Source organism: Parambassis ranga, chromosome 2 (assembly GCF_900634625.1).
Source record: "Parambassis ranga chromosome 2, fParRan2.1, whole genome shotgun sequence".
Lineage (NCBI taxonomy): Eukaryota > Metazoa > Chordata > Actinopteri > Ambassidae > Parambassis > Parambassis ranga.
Genome location: NC_041023.1, coordinates 1,377,631 through 1,392,739, shown reverse-complemented (window position 1 = coordinate 1,392,739; position 15,109 = coordinate 1,377,631). Strand labels below are relative to the sequence as shown.

The 15,109-nt window shown below is 50.9% G+C and overlaps 2 protein-coding genes across 6 annotated transcripts in view; both read left to right on the top strand.

Annotated features, from left to right (window-relative positions):
- Positions 1 to 10,932, top strand: part of sh3bp4a (SH3-domain binding protein 4a) — a 46,163-nt gene extending 35,231 nt beyond the window's left edge. For 3 of the 5 annotated variants that reach the window (XM_028399388.1, XM_028399387.1, XM_028399389.1), the window contains 4 exons: positions 3,752 to 3,921; positions 4,107 to 6,394; positions 9,636 to 9,824; positions 9,898 to 10,932. In XM_028399388.1, the coding sequence (XP_028255189.1) occupies positions 3,795 to 3,921; positions 4,107 to 6,394; positions 9,636 to 9,824; positions 9,898 to 10,122 (2,829 nt within the window). In that variant the 5' untranslated portion in view covers positions 3,752 to 3,794 and the 3' untranslated portion in view covers positions 10,123 to 10,932. Of the gene's footprint in view, positions 1 to 1,745; positions 1,974 to 3,572; positions 3,632 to 3,751; positions 3,922 to 4,106; positions 6,395 to 9,635; positions 9,825 to 9,897 lie in introns of those variants that run through there. The other 2 variants (XM_028399391.1, XM_028399392.1) reach the window with 2 other exon arrangements.
- Positions 10,933 to 12,482: 1,550 nt separating this feature from the next.
- arl4ca (ADP-ribosylation factor-like 4Ca) lies at positions 12,483 to 13,987 on the top strand. The gene has a single exon (XM_028396527.1). The coding sequence runs from the start codon at positions 12,753 to 12,755 to the stop codon at positions 13,335 to 13,337; it is 585 nt and encodes a 194-aa protein (XP_028252328.1). The 5' UTR covers positions 12,483 to 12,752; the 3' UTR covers positions 13,338 to 13,987.
- The last annotated feature ends 1,122 nt before the right edge of the window (positions 13,988 to 15,109 follow it).

Genomic DNA, 15,109 nt, shown 5'->3' with positions numbered 1-15,109 from the left:
TTTCAGGATTTACTCTTAATTCCTGAAGGCAATTTGCATTTGAGCAAAAACCATAAATCACTTCTGGAGTCATGGGGGGGTTTGGACAGAAGCCAGTTGAAGACATATGATTCTGTTTCATTCAAGCTTCTGATCAAACAGCAGAGAAATGATGCTACTTTCTTTAAAGCCCTAAATCCTTAAATCCCTGGTTAGTGAATGATAACGTTCCACCGCCTGGATCCTCTGCATCAGCCACAGTCTACATCTTATCCACAGAAGCTCCCACACACAGCCAGCAGGAGGGGATTTGGAGTCTCGCTCAAGGACACCCGGCGGAGCTACAGAAGGGTTAATGATGTTTTCCTCCACATAAACGGCTTCGAATGTTTCATCCTGTGCAATGGGAGCGAGGGGGGCTGGGGGCTGAGTTCAAAGCTCAGTGTTTGCCCCCGAAAACACACAGAACAACCCGGATGGAGCAGATTTACTGACGTTCCTGCAGCACAGAGGGGGAAGGGTTAACTGATCAGCTTGTTTGGAGTGTGTTTGATGAATTTTGATTGATCTCTCAGCTTATTTCAAGCTCCTGCTGCCGTCACTTCTCAGGAATGCCACATTCCTGCTGCTCCTTCCCACAGCCAGCCCGGCTGACGGGCTAACGCTAACGTTATTCTGATGCAAAGCTCCTTTTCACGTCCCCACAGCGTCCATTCAGGAGGCATGAATGGATCTGGCCTGGGCCTCTCAGAGCTGAACTACAGGGCAGCAACTGACATCAGAACAGTCCACGTTCCAGGGTCCTCTGTGTGTTCCTGCAGCCGCTCAGGGGCTCCAGGGTTTAATCACCAAACCCCCTGAATGAGCCGCCGCTCGTTAGCAGGCGACCGCCCTGCTGCACGAGCCGTTAACCCTTCAGCTTTGTTTATGGAGACACACACCCAGAGTTTTATGGTGCTTGTTAGCAGTTCTTTACACTCCGCTCAGAGAAATATATCCACGTTTATTATTTTTATTGGTAATAAAAACTTCTCAGATTGTATTTCTATTTTTTTCTTATCAGTTAAAGTTTAATTAAAGGACAGAGAGCAGAGTTTTAATACGACCTGACAACCCAATCTTTATGTCTGCTCTCAGCCTGATTTAAATAAAATTGTGTTAGTTTGCAATTAGATTCTTTCAGTCCATAAAGTTCTTAATTTTCAATTAGTCCCATATTTTTATTAGATTTTTTTATTTCATAATTGTGACGTTTAATTAAAACATTTTTTATTTTTTTATCTTATTTTTAGAATTATTTAAAAAATGTAAATGATTAAATTATGTATTATTTTGTATTGTAATTTAAACTGTAATTTAAATAATAATTTATTTAATTTTAATTCATTTTAACTGAATTATTAAATTATTACTTTTTAACAAATAAATCATTTTAAATAATAATGTATGTACAATAATATAAATAAATTATTAAATTATTACTTTTGATCAAATAAATAATGTAAAATAATTTAAATAATAATTTAGTTAAAATCATATATTTATTTATAATAATTTATTTACAATTATTTAAATAGACAAACATTTGATTTTTATTTCATTTAAAGTACCGTTTTGCTTACGTCATCACACCGTAAAGGTGTTTGAAAATAAGTAATCTATTACTTTGGAGTCGCGCGGAGTAGTGGCCCCGCCTCCTGACGTCACGCACGCCACTCACTCCAGCGGAGCCTCGCGCTCAGTCCTCCGGCAGACCGGAGCAGAGACGGACAGAGGAGCTCCCCGCGCGCGCCGCCTCACCTGCCGCCGTTAAAACTTCGCGGACCGGAAACCAGCTCTTATTTAGTCCGCGTTGTTGTTGTTGTTGTTGTTGTTGTTTTTCCTGTTTGGAGGGTTTTTGACAAATGAGGCGAGAGATAAACAAGAGAAGAAGAAGAAGTGTCGCGCGGCTCTCCATCAGCTCGCCCTCGGAGCGCTCGTGCTCCCAGCAGGAGGTCGGTTCACATTCCGTGTGATTTTAGATTTAACCCTTCCCGCCCCTCGTTAGAACCCCGCGTGTCCGCAGCGGTGTCAGTGATGTGACAGAAGAAGGTGCGTGCGGATCGATCGGCTGTAGTCACGTGACAGAAAAATCCATAATGCTGCTATGATCCAATAGATTTCAGTGTCTTTACAGTGAGTTAATGAATGCCTAATTACTGATCAGAGTGGCGTTATTGAATATTTATTTATTATTTATTGGTTCAATATAATGTTATTGATCAGTTATTGATCGTTAAAGTGCTGGAGAGGCTTCAGCAGCAGATGGAGGGAAGTGGCTGGAAATGATCAGTTCTTATAGTTACACACACACACACACACACACACACACACTCAGCCCTGTCAATAAGGTCATCTGATAAGCTGAAAATCCCCTGTGTGTGTGTGTGTGTTAGGTGAGGTGAATTATTGCCTCCAGCGTGCAGAATGAAGCCACGCTGCTGTCCTGCACACAGACACTTAGCGGGCTCATTTACCTGGAAGTCCACCCAGAGAGAGGCGATTGTAATATTTTACGGATGAATCTCCGCGCCGGCCGTGATGAACGGCGGCACTCGGAGCAGAGCGGCGCCGCAGGCTAATGGGCTTGACTTCTCGCCAAGTGGAAGGTGTTTTATTTGTGACTTTGGCTGGTCTGCAGGCTGCGGAGATGTCTCTGTGTCTGCAGACACTGGATGGGGATGTGTTTGTTTACCCAGAATGCAGTGGGTGAAGAACGCCGCTCCTCAACAAGCTTCTCTGCCTTTTTCTTGTGACGTTTGGGAGAAGTTGCGGTTAAAAACAATCTAATTCTTCATTTCGGTTCTGTTATTTTGAAGGAGTCGGGCTCCGTCCTGTAATCTGCAGCTGTGATGGAGGAGCGATAAACTCTCTGCGAGCATATGGCTGCTGGAAGTGGTTATTACAGTCACATCCATCCGGGGATTAGGCCCGGACCGTTCTCGGCTAATTAAACTTTCGACTCCCCGACGCGCTGGCTGCTCTCCGTCAGCCTGACGAGTTGATATATTTCACACACTCAGACTGGAACGTGTCCAAGTTTAAAGACAGGTTAACCCTCGAGCTGCCGCAGAGCCTCTGAAAGTTTTCCTCTGTCTGGATGTTCTCTGCAGGGACCTCCTGCTGCATGTAGCGGCCGATTTTATCAAAGTGAGCGACCGCGTCTTTGTGTGGCGGCTCGTCATTGATTGGCTGCCCGCTGAGTGCTCATTTTCAAGGATGGGGGGGGGGAAGGAGTTTTATTGACGGGCTCCCTGAGGAGGAGGAGGAGGAGCTCCAGGTGAAAGGCTGCATCCCAGGGTGCACCTCTGCTGCATCATGACTGATAACTGAGTTATTCTGCACACACACACCTCTTAATGAGGACAATCAGAGAAAGGCATTTTCACGCTAATCAGATTAAAACGCCATCATCAGTGTGCACACGCAGACGTCCCCACTGTCGCCGTCCTGCAGGAACAATGAAGTCTCCTCCGGGGACGTTTTTCTTGTTGGTAATCAGATTACAGGCCGCTGCTGACGAGGAAACAGGAAAATCTGCCCTTTAATCCAGAAGATATTCGACCAGAAGTTTGTGGACAGGCGTCATTCATGATTTCTAATGTGCAGAATTGTGCGTTTGTGTTTCTCCCCTCCAGCCTCATTTTCTGCTGCTGCAGCTCCGACCTTTCCCGCTGCTGCTGCTGATCCTGTAGATTTGCTTGAAATCCTCTTTTTTTCTTTTTCTTTCCAGATGCCGAGCTGCCGATGAGCCGTCGTTCCCGTGAGGCCCGGCCATGGCTGCCCATCGCATCATCAGAGTGACGAGCAGCAGCAACCACGTCCTCCCTCGCTGCAAATCCGAGGGGACGCTCATCGACCTCGGTGACGGCGTCACCGCGGCCGGACTCAACGATGTCAAAGGTCGGACAGAAGATTCAGCTCTCGTCTTTTTTCCTTCTCTCTGCCTCTTTCACTTCATTGCAGCTTTGTTTACGTGCTCCACATACGCTAATGAGCCGCACTAAAAATAGTAAATTATGCAATAAATTATGCAGCTTGTTCATACCTGCAGCAGACGGTTAAATCTGCTCTCTTTTCCCTTCCAGTGCCTTCTCCCAGTGCCTTACGGTTGGACACCTCGGCCTCCTACGGAGCCGCACAGGAAGTGGTCGCCATCAAGGACTACTGCCCGAGCAGCTTCACCACGCTGAGGTTCTCCAAAGGCGACCGTCTGTACGTGCTGGACACGTCCGGCGGAGAGTGGTGGTACGCCCACAACAACACGGAGATGGGCTACATCCCCGCCGCCTACGTGCAGCCACTCAACTTCAGGAACTCTTCGCTCAGCGACAGCGGGATGATCGACAGCATCGGGGAGGGATGTGAGGACGGAGGGTTCGGGGAGTGGACGGGGACAAGTCTGAAGGTGTCCCACAGTTACAGCATGAACCCCTTCATCTGTTCGCCAGATCAGAACTGCAAGAACTCTGCGGATCTTATCGTTTTTGACGCGCTCGCCTCGCCGTCCTCCTGCTCCAACTTTAGTGCAATCATGAACAGCAGCTGCCATATTAACACCCCCACCAGCCTCAACCAAGAGGCCACGTCAGGCCTCCACAGAGACAATCCGTTTTTCAGGAGTAAACGTTCCCACAGCCTGTCGGAGCTGTCCATCCTGCAGGCACAGTCCAACCCCACCTTACCTTCCTCTGGGTTCTTCACCGGCCTGAAGGCGCCGTCTCCGGAGCAGTTTCAGAGCAGGGAGGACTTCAGGACTGCATGGCTGAACCACAGGAAGCTCGCCCGGTCCTGCCACGACCTGGACTCTCTGGGTCAGAGTCCCGGATGGGGCCAGACGCAGCCGGTGGAGACCAACATTGTGTGCAGGCTGGACTATAACGGTGGCGTCGTTCAGCTTCCAGAAACCCAGATCAGCGTGCACATCCCCGAGGGCCACGTCAGCCACGGAGACCACCAGCAGATCTCCATGAAAGCCTTACTGGATCCGCCGCTGGAGCTCAACTCTGACCGCTGCTCCACCGTCAGCCCTGTGGTGGAGATCAAGCTCAGCAACATGGAGACCAAGTCCTTCATCACTCTGGAGATGAAGGTGTCGGTGAGCGTGAGGAAGGAGAGCTGTCACGCGGCCGAGGTGCTGTGTGTCCGCAGCGACTGCAAAGAGGGGCCCTACACGCCCATCCCCAACGCCTACATCTACAAGGACACGGTGCAGGTGCAGCTGGACAGCCTGGAGCCCTGCATGTACGTGGCTGTGGTGGTGCAGTCGCTCTACGTCACCCACAGCACCACGGTCTGGGACCATGTGCAGAGGAGAGTGACGCTGGGTGTGTACGGACCCAAGCACATCCACCCCTCCTTCAAAACGGTGGTGGCCATGTTCGGGCACGACTGCGCACCTAAAACTCTGCTGGTGAACGAGGTGGGGCGGCAGGCCGGCACGACGCCGCCGGTGGCCCTCCAGCTGTGGGGGAAGCACCAGTTTGTCCTGGGACACCCTCAGGACCTGCAGGTGGGCTTGTACTCCAACATGTCCAATTACCAGGTGAAGGTGTGCGAGGGCGCCGGCGTGGTGCGTGGCTTCCAGGTGAAGCTGGGGAAAGTCAGCAGGCTGCTGTACATGATCGCATCACACAACCCCAGCACCATCTCAGACTTCACTCTCAGGGTCCAGGTCAAGGACGCCCTCGACTGCATCCTCACACAGTTCTGCGTCCAAACGCCGCAGCCGCCACCAAAAACCGGAGCGAGGATCACAGGCCAGCGGAGGTTCCTCAAAAAGAAGGAGGTGGATAAAATCATCCTCTCGCCGCTCGCTGTCACCTCCAAATACCCAAAGTTTCAGGACCGCATCATCACCAGCCTGAAATTTGGCAAGCTGATCAAAACGGTACTCAGGCAGCACAAGAGCACGTATCTGCTGGAGTACAAGAAGGGGGACATCATCGCTCTGCTCAGCGAGGAGAAGATCAAACTGCGGGGCCAGCTGCGGACCAAGGAGTGGTACATCGGCTACTATCAGGGCAAGATGGGGCTGGTCCACGCCAAGAACGTTCTGGTTCTGGGAAAGGTCAAACCTATCTATTGGTGCGGGCCGGACCTGACGACCACGGCGCTGCTGGAGCAGATCCTGAGGCCGTGCAAGTTCCTCACGTACATCTACGCCACCGTCAGGACGGTGCTAATGGAGAACGTGGGCAGCTGGAGGGCGTTCGCGGACGCGCTCGGGTACGGGAATCTGCCGCTGAATTACTTCTGTCGCACGGAGCTGGACAACGAGGCGGAGAAGGTGGCGTCTGTCCTGGAGAAGCTGAAGGAGGAGTGCACCAACATGGAGAGCAAGGAGAGGAGGTCCTTCCAGCGGGAGCTCATGATGGTAAGACAGAGTTTACACTGTAATCCTTCAGCTTTTATTCTGAAGTGCTGCATCGTTAGTTCCAGGCTCCGTCACATGACAGCCTGAGGCGTCTCACATGAAAAATGAAGCACGTCCCATGAAGGCCTCAACGGCGCTCCGCCGGGCGCCATGATCATCCCCCTGAAGCGTTTCCCTCCTTATCAGACGCCGTCGGTCTAAAAGTGCTTTAGCAGAGCGGCTGCTGTCCCGGCGGAGGTGATGAAGCTGTTGTTGTTGCTTTAATGAGACTTTACAGCTCACCTGCAAACAGCTCTCTGTGTGACTCTGAGAAGGAGGCGGCTTTCTGGCAGCTCCTGCTGTGAGCACACACACACACAGAGAGAGAGAGAGCGCCGGCTTGTCGTACTCTGAGCCTCTCATCTTTTTTTAAAAACTATATTGACAGGGCTCAGATTGTCTTCATCCTCCCCGAGGATGGACGATAAACTGCTGTATCCCATCTTATATAATCCTGCAGCGCCTTGAAAGGCTTCTCATTGTCTTCATTCATCCAGAGCCTTCAAGGAGAAACTCTGGGATTAAATTACTCATGTGATGTGATCAGATATAAATACTTCACTAAAGAGCGCGGCTGTTTGCTAATTAGCTTGCAGGAAAGATGTGGGACAAACGGAGGGTGATCGATGATGATGATACAAACTCAGAGGTGACCCAGAGAGAGAGAGGGAGACTCACAGTTTCTTTGTCCCCCCCCTCACCCCTCCAGCTCCCCTGTGGTGTCTGTAATGAGAGAGGAGGAAGGTGTGGTGGGAAGCATGTGAGAGATGATACAGTGCAGCCATGTTTGTGTTGACGCTCACACATCATGTGTGTTTTATGTGGTGGTCAGCTGGTGTCTGAGTGATGGCGGGCGTCTCGCCGGACATGTCGGCGTGCCGGCACAGCTGGATGAAGTGCACCAACATCACTCTTCGTCTCGCTGCTTCTTATCTTCCTTGAAGCTGATCTGCTTACATAACCGGCCCAAATACAGTATGTGTGTGTCTCAGTGTTGTTACTGAACAATAGCACAAACAGAAGCGGCGCTGAGCCGCTGTCTGGGCTCCGCTGCACGGCCACATGTGTGTGGAGCTAATCGGGTTAGCTGCTGACAGCCTTCACCCCGCACCCAGGGAGATATCATAGCTGAAATGAAAGTGTTCCTCCTCTTCGTCAGAGGCCGACAGGTGTTCCCATGTGAAATGTGAGCAGCTATTGATCAGGACGTAGCTGGAGGTGTACGGGTGGGGTGGGGTGGGGGGCACATGACACCACCCCGGCAGATCCGGTTACAAAGGAGGAATGAGAAAGCCTCCGTCCCTGGTTGCTCGTCAGCGGAGGAGAGTGTCGTTTAATAATAGATCCAGAGTCAGAGTCCTGCAGGGGGGGGGGGGCGTAATCGATCCTGCTGCAGCCTGTGACGGAGGCCGCCGCTCGTAAAGCTCAGAGTGACACCACCCAGCCAGTAAAACGCAACGTACACCTACAAAAATAAAAAGAGCACACGTCCATGTTTCAAAAATAAACAAAAGAGGATTCTATATGTTGCCATAGAAACCAGCAGACTGACCAGATCAATACCTGCTCATAACACTGCCTCCCCGCCCTGTCAGTGCTCCTCCCTCCTCCATCTTCAGCTGTCAGCTCCGTCTGTCCGTCTGCTTCGGGGCTTCCTGCGTCCATCTCAGCGTCTGATGGAGCTGAGCGTCTCGTGCTGCTGCTTATATAAAAATTTTAAAAACACACAGCGACTCTTTACAGGGAGCTTTAAAATGTAAATGAGTCCAGCTGGTCCTGAGAGCAGCAGCTGACTCTGTCCTTGAGCCAAAACTCGCCGACCTCTGACCTCCATCTGCTGTGGTCTGACAACAGTAAAAATCCCACTTAGAGCTTCCTGTCTGCACTCACTGACCTCTTGAACTCCTTCCTGTTTCCTGCTTTAATCTGTTCCGGCTTACCGTCACACCTGTGCTGCTCGCACACACACACGGCAGCGCCTCCTATAATTAGAGCGTGTGAAGGCTGAATCAGCAGTTTGAAGGACTGACCTGAGTGGAGCTGCTTCGGGATTAAATAGCTTACAGAAGATAAAAATACATCATTAAAGGGTTAACTTTCATTGTGTTCTTTAACACCTTGGAAGAATGCTAATCTGAGCTAGCAAACGAGCTTTCAGCGTGCTCGTAAACATCCTGGTCCTACGATGTGTGCTATGCTAAACTAGCTGAGCTAGGCGCCATGTGTGTAGTGTCGGTGCAGTTTCCCTCACTGCCAGCAGGGGGAGGCAGCAGTGCCGCACTGTAGCTTTATGTATCTGAGCCACGTTTGTGATGGATTTGATGGATGTCAGTTCATTAATAATGGGAGCAGCAGGGATCGGGTCAGCAGCTTTCTATGGAGGCTGCTTTCCAGGAACAGCCGCCTGGAGGGCTCATTTTACCCCGATTACATGTCTGCAGGCTCGCCCCCGCCTGTCCTCGTCTGGAGGATGAGGAAGAACCGAGCCGTGTGTGTGTGGATGATATTTTTATCAGTGGTCAGATCAGATGACTCACACCTGGATGCTGCTGCTCCTCTCTGCATCTGAAGGCCATTAAGCTTCATCTTTGTCTTCTGATGACGAACCGCCGCCGCTAATAAGTGGAAGGCTGCGTTCAGGAGCAGCAGAGGAGCAGTGACAGGCGCTCGCAGGGGCCAAACTACCACATTCAGTCCTGAAGATTAACCCTTACTGACACTTTTTAATCATAGATTCTAAGACATTTGGTGTGTGTGTGTGTGTGTGTGTGTCCAATCATTCACTGTGTCTGGAGCTGACAGCAATGAAAAACCTTCCCTGCAAAGACCCTGAAAGGCATCAGCACTGGGACAGATCCTCACTGCGATGGCCCAGGTTTATCTCTGGATACACACATACACACACACACACACACACACACACACGCTGCTCATATAAAAAGGTCTCAGTGGTCGAACAGAAACAGAAAATCCTGCCGGCGGCGTGTTTTCCTGTCAGCTGCTTTTATTACAGCTCGGTGTTTTTTAACCCTTGTTTACCCGGAGCTTCGGTGTGTTTACAGCAGCGGCCTGAGGCGCAGGATGGTTTATTCACTCAAAGAACGCTCTCATCTCTGAAACACGTCCTGCTTTTTGACTCTGCTCCCTTCAGTCCTCTGAACGTCCCTTCATTTGTCATTCTGTCTGTCTTGCCCCTTGCCAGGCGCTGCTGAAGATGGACTGCCAGGGTCTGGTTGCCAGGTTGGTCCTGGACTTTGTCTTGTTAACGACGGCGGTGGAGGTGGCGTCCCGGTGGAGGGAGCTGGCTGAGAAACTGGCCCGGGTGTCCCGGCAGCAGATGGAGGCGTACGAGGCTCCGCACCGAGACCGCAACGGCCTGCTGGACCACGAGGTGAGAGCCCACATCCATCCAGCGTCTTTCTGTCCTTTTCCGTCCCTAAAGATGTCTTCTGTCTCTTCTTCAGGCCATGTGGAAACCGGCCTACGACTTCCTGCTGACCTGGGCCGCCCACATCGGGGACAGCTACCGAGACATAATCCAGGAGCTCCATGTGGGCTTGGACAAGATGAGGAACCCCATCACCAAGAGGTGGAAGCACCTGACCGGCACGCTCATCCTGGTCAACTGCCTGGACACGCTCCGCGGCGCCGCCTTCTGTCCCACCGGGTACGGAGACTTCGCTGTCTGAAGGTGTCAAAGGGACGGGTGGAGGCCAGGGTTTGAGGCACTGGACCGTTCTTTCTCTTTTCTACCTCGCCCTTCGTTCTCATCTCCTCCTGGGACTTATGTCTTTCCACTCGGTTTTGGTGTCCGTCTTCACCCTCAGACCTCGATCATCTCAACCCGACCGACCCCCTCCCTCCATTTTCAGTCTCTCACCTCTTTTTTATATAAACATGACAAACATCTGATATTTGAAGAAGACTTTTCAGTCACAGTGAATTCATATTAAAGGAGAATTTTGGTTAGCTTGCCAAAAAACTGTTAGCACGACGCTAACGTCACATGTGACTCGGGGCAGTCCATGCAGTACGTCTGTTGATATGAGATATTTTTATACATGCAAACGTTCTCAGCAGTGTTTTGTTTGGATTTTATTTTTCAAATTATGTTAAACACACACAGACAAAGAACAAAAAATGCTAACGCTACTGTGTAGGCTAGGAAGCTAACAAGTTACTACAGCATTTGCATCATTTCCTGTTAGCAAAAGCTAATGCTACCTGCACAAGAAAGCTGGTTTAGCTGGTTAGTACCTGGCCTAGATTACAGGCTTCAGACTCAATTAAATTTGGCTAACGGTGCTAACGAGTCAGAACTGTTACATTGCTATGGCAACAAAAACTTTGAGCTAGCCTGGTAGCTAGCATAGCTGCACAAATAACTGGGAAGAAGCTAATGCTAAATATGAGACAGTAAGGAAGCTGTAAAACTGCAACACACACACACACGTTTGGATTAAAAGGAAACGTTTTGATTTGTATTTAAAGAAGCGTTTTTTGTTTTGTGATCTCAGATAATCAGTGTTGATGTTTTGTGACGGCTGCAGTGAAAACAGGAAGTTTCTATATATTTGTACGAGTGTCGGTCATGTGATGCTGCGTCACCTTTGAGGGTCGCACGCCTGAAAGTGTGAATAAAGCTGTAAACGTCTTTAAACGTCTCTCTGCTTCGCTTTCAGGTTTGTGTAGCCTGCTGTCATGACGCCGCCATCGTGGACTACAGCGTGTAAACACGTCCACACATCACACATGAGCGCACAAACATCTCATCCCAATGCATGAATGCACACACACAGTTTAATGTACTTAATTAAAGCAGATAATTATTCCCCCTCGGAGGACAGGCCACCTTCACAGACTCGTCCTTTGCCTCTCAATGACTCACCCTCTACATTCCTGCTCGTCTCCTGGATACAACTCAGACTCTGTGTGTGTGTTCTTTCAGATGCTAATTTATTTCAGAGGTGAGCCTGTTCTTTACAGCAGATGGAGTCTAACGTCCACCTGATGAACGTCCTCCACTCTCTCTCCGCTCTGTTTCTGGTCTGGTCACTAACTCTCTGCCCACAGAAGCAGACAGAAATGACCCAGAGCAGCCGTCTGAACCGTGGCGATGAGCTGCTGGTCTACAGATGTGAGCAGGACGCTCGGGGACAAACTGGCCTGGTGTGGAGCAGCTTTTTGAAAATGCTAAACAGGTGGTGAGATGAAAAGCTCGGGGACGAGCCGCCGGCCCGTTTCATCTGCTGCTGGTTGTTTTCCCAGAGTTCCAGGGAGGATGTGTGGAAACGGGCCAGGCCCGGTCCCTCCATGTGTGTGAGCCCGTCACCGGAGCATCAGAGAGGAGGACTCAGTGCTGCAAAAGGAGCTGTGTGTGTGGGCGAGAGGCAACCAGCCTCCTTAGAGAGAGAGACAATTAGAGTGAGTTGTGGCCTTATGAAGTTGTGTGTGTGTGTGTGTGTGTATTGATCTCACACACACTCATTAGGAGGGGAATCGATGCGGAGGGAGGACGCCCGGAACAGCCAGGGAGGTCCTGATGACTCAGGTTCTGCTGCTGATGCTGCGGCTGCATTCACACCTTCCTAATTGGGCTTTATGTCTGATGGAAGAGTGCTGCCACCTAGTGGAACAAATGTGACATCTGTTCAAGTTAAATGTGCTCAGTAAATATCTGCTGCAGTAAGAACACTGAACATGTGTATATATGTGTAGCTAATTAAGGAACATATTGATCAGATTTAGCTGATTTTTAATTGTATTTTATGTTGTAGTTGCTGTACTCGACCACCAGGTGTCAGTGTGCTGCAGCTGAGGTTGCTCAGTGCGCAGCGGAAACTCTGCATCCCCTGCTGGATTTTCACATTAAGGTCCCTCTCCTCGCTCCTTTCATTCCAAATGCAAGCAGCTCGGGGGAGAAGGCTTTTATTTTGTTAGACTAAACCGGAAGTGCAGTGTGGTACTTCACGTGGCTTCACGCGGCTGCGCTCTGAGGCTGCTCCACGCACCACACGCACCGTCACTCCTCCTGACATGAGAGCAGCTGCTGCGCACTTGGAGACATGATGTGACATTCGGCCGCGCGTAATTTACGCATTTGGAGCGCGCCGTGAACGCAGCGCTGCGCGCGCCATGATTTGACGCTTTCCGCGCGCGGTTTGGAGCGAGTCCAGGGATGCTGCCGGAGTGCCGCGGCGCAAACAGCGCCCCGCACCTCTGCTGAGCGGGAGACCGGGCCGTGTTCCAGCGCAGCGCCGCCATGGAGGACTCCTGGGACGTTTAACCCCCTCCTCCCCTCCTCCTCCCAGCCTGCACCATGGGGACCAGTTTCTCCAACCTGGCCTCCTTCCAGTCCCTGCACATCGTCATGCTGGGCTTGGACTCTGCGGGTAAGACCACCGTGCTGTACCGGCTCAAATTCAACGAGTTCGTCAACACGGTGCCCACCATCGGCTTCAACACGGAGAGGATCCGGCTGGGCGGCGCGGGGGCCTCCAGGGGCATCAGCTGCCACTTCTGGGACGTCGGGGGCCAGGAGAAGCTGCGGCCCCTGTGGAAGCCCTACAGCCGCTGCACGGACGGCATCGTGTACGTGGTGGACTCCGTGGACGCGGAGAGGCTGGAGGAGGCCCGGACCGAGCTGCACAGGATCACCCGCTTCTCCGAGAACCAGGGCACCCCGCTGCTCGTCATCGCCAACAAGCAGGACCTGCCCCGGGCGCTGGACGTCCCGGAGATCGAGAGGCAGCTGGCGCTGTCCGAGCTGAGCCCCTCCACCCCGTACCACGTCCAGCCGGCCTGCGCCATCATCGGGGAGGGACTGGACGAGGGCATGGACAAGCTGTACGAGATGATCGTGAAGAGGAGGAAGTCCCTGAAGCAGAAGAAGAAGAGGCAGTGACGTCAGCCCAGACCTCTCCTGACTTTATATTGATTATTGATCAGAGAGCGAGTGTGTGTGTGTGTGTGTGTGTGTGTGTGTGAAAGAGAGAGAGAGGGAGGGAAGCCTTCCTCCTCTGGAAGCCATACTGGAGGCCTTCATCTCTGATCAGCGGGTTTTTGGAGTTGTTGCCAAAGAGTGAAACGAAGTGCTGGATCAGAGTCATTGATCAGAGTCATTGATCAGAGTCATTGATCAGGCTGTGTCCCCTCCCAGAACCTGCTGGCAGAGCACAGTCCGGACGTGTCTTCCCTGACCCGCAGGCTGGACCCTGGACAGGACTGTTGAATGTCTAACGCCACGTCCAAACAGGAGACACTCTGTCTCCTGGCCGCCACCAGGGGGCAGACATGAATGTTTAAACTGTAGCGAGGTGACGTCACACTTTGGACAGTGAAAGGCGTCAGAGCACTCACACAATAACCAATATGGCCGCCATGTTTACCTCAGATTCCAGAAGTGTTTGAAAATATTTTAAGTAAGTGAGAAGAAAAGGGGGCGGGGCTTCGCCTGTATTTCTGATGTAAACACGGCGCCCTCCTCCTCCTCAACCCTGCATGACAGCCATTAACTTCAGATAAAATATACAAGATCTGTTACAGCCAAGACACAGCGAGACCAAACGAAGAGTTAACGTGCCAAAATGGAATGAAAACAAGTATTTTTGGGATTAAACTCTATTATCGCACACTGAGTCTGTTTATTGTTGTGCTAGCTGCTCAGTTAGCATGCTAACACTTGCGTTACTTCCTTGTTTTTTTTAAATATTTTTGCTTGTTTGGTTGCAAATCAATTAAAAGCCATGCTAACTGCTCTTTTAAAGCTAAATGCTAACATGTTAGCATTCTGACAGATTTGTAGTTTTTAAGTGATTTATTCTGTAGTTACGGTAATTTTATATATTATATATATATATTAATATATATATATATATTATATATTTATATATTATTCTGGAGAGGTGCTGATGTTGCAGCTGCTTCTGAGTCATCACACACACACAGACACACACAGACACACACACACACAGAAGCAGTTCAGGCTGAGGCTAATCCGGCTGCACCCCCTCCTCCTGCACACAGCGGGGTGCCGGGGTGAAACCAGAGTCAGTGCTGACGTCACAGCCGAGGCCTCGTCTGAATGGTGGCTCATTATCATTGTTATTAGAGCAGAGAGAGAGAGAGAGAGAGAGAGTCCTCAGCACGCTGTCAGGTGTCCGTCCATCCAGATGTTGAGAATTTGAACCTTTAAACCTTGTTAGCATCATGTAGCAACAACATTGCACCCTGTGAGCAGCAGGAGGTATGAAGGCTGAGCTCCATCCCGTCTGCTGATGAAACACTATCTGCTGAGAATTTCTGTTGAACCTGGATGAAAAGCTGAGTCAATGAGCTCTGAGGAGATGAGGCAGGGACAGCAGAGGCCCCGGGAGTTTCTTCTTGTCTTTAGCGCCCTCTTCTGGCTGCTGAAGGGTCCAGCAAAGTACGGCCCGCGGGCCACATCCGGCCGGCTTGCGTCTTCAATGCGGCCCACGGACCGTACACACAATAGACAACACAACTCTCTCTCTCTCCCTCCCGTCCGCGTTCACACACACGTACACACATAAGCGCACACGCATGCGCACACACCGAGAGCAGCTGATCCGCCCGCTACTCCTTTCAATGCACCATGTCTGACGTCTGACTGTTGAAGGAAAACCCGGACCGGCGGATATGTTCACAGAGAAGACG

Coding starts and splice junctions, on each gene's coding strand:
- arl4ca (XM_028396527.1), top strand. CDS start 12,753: ATGGGGACCAGTTTCTCCAACCTGGCCTCCTTCCAGTCCCTGCACATC.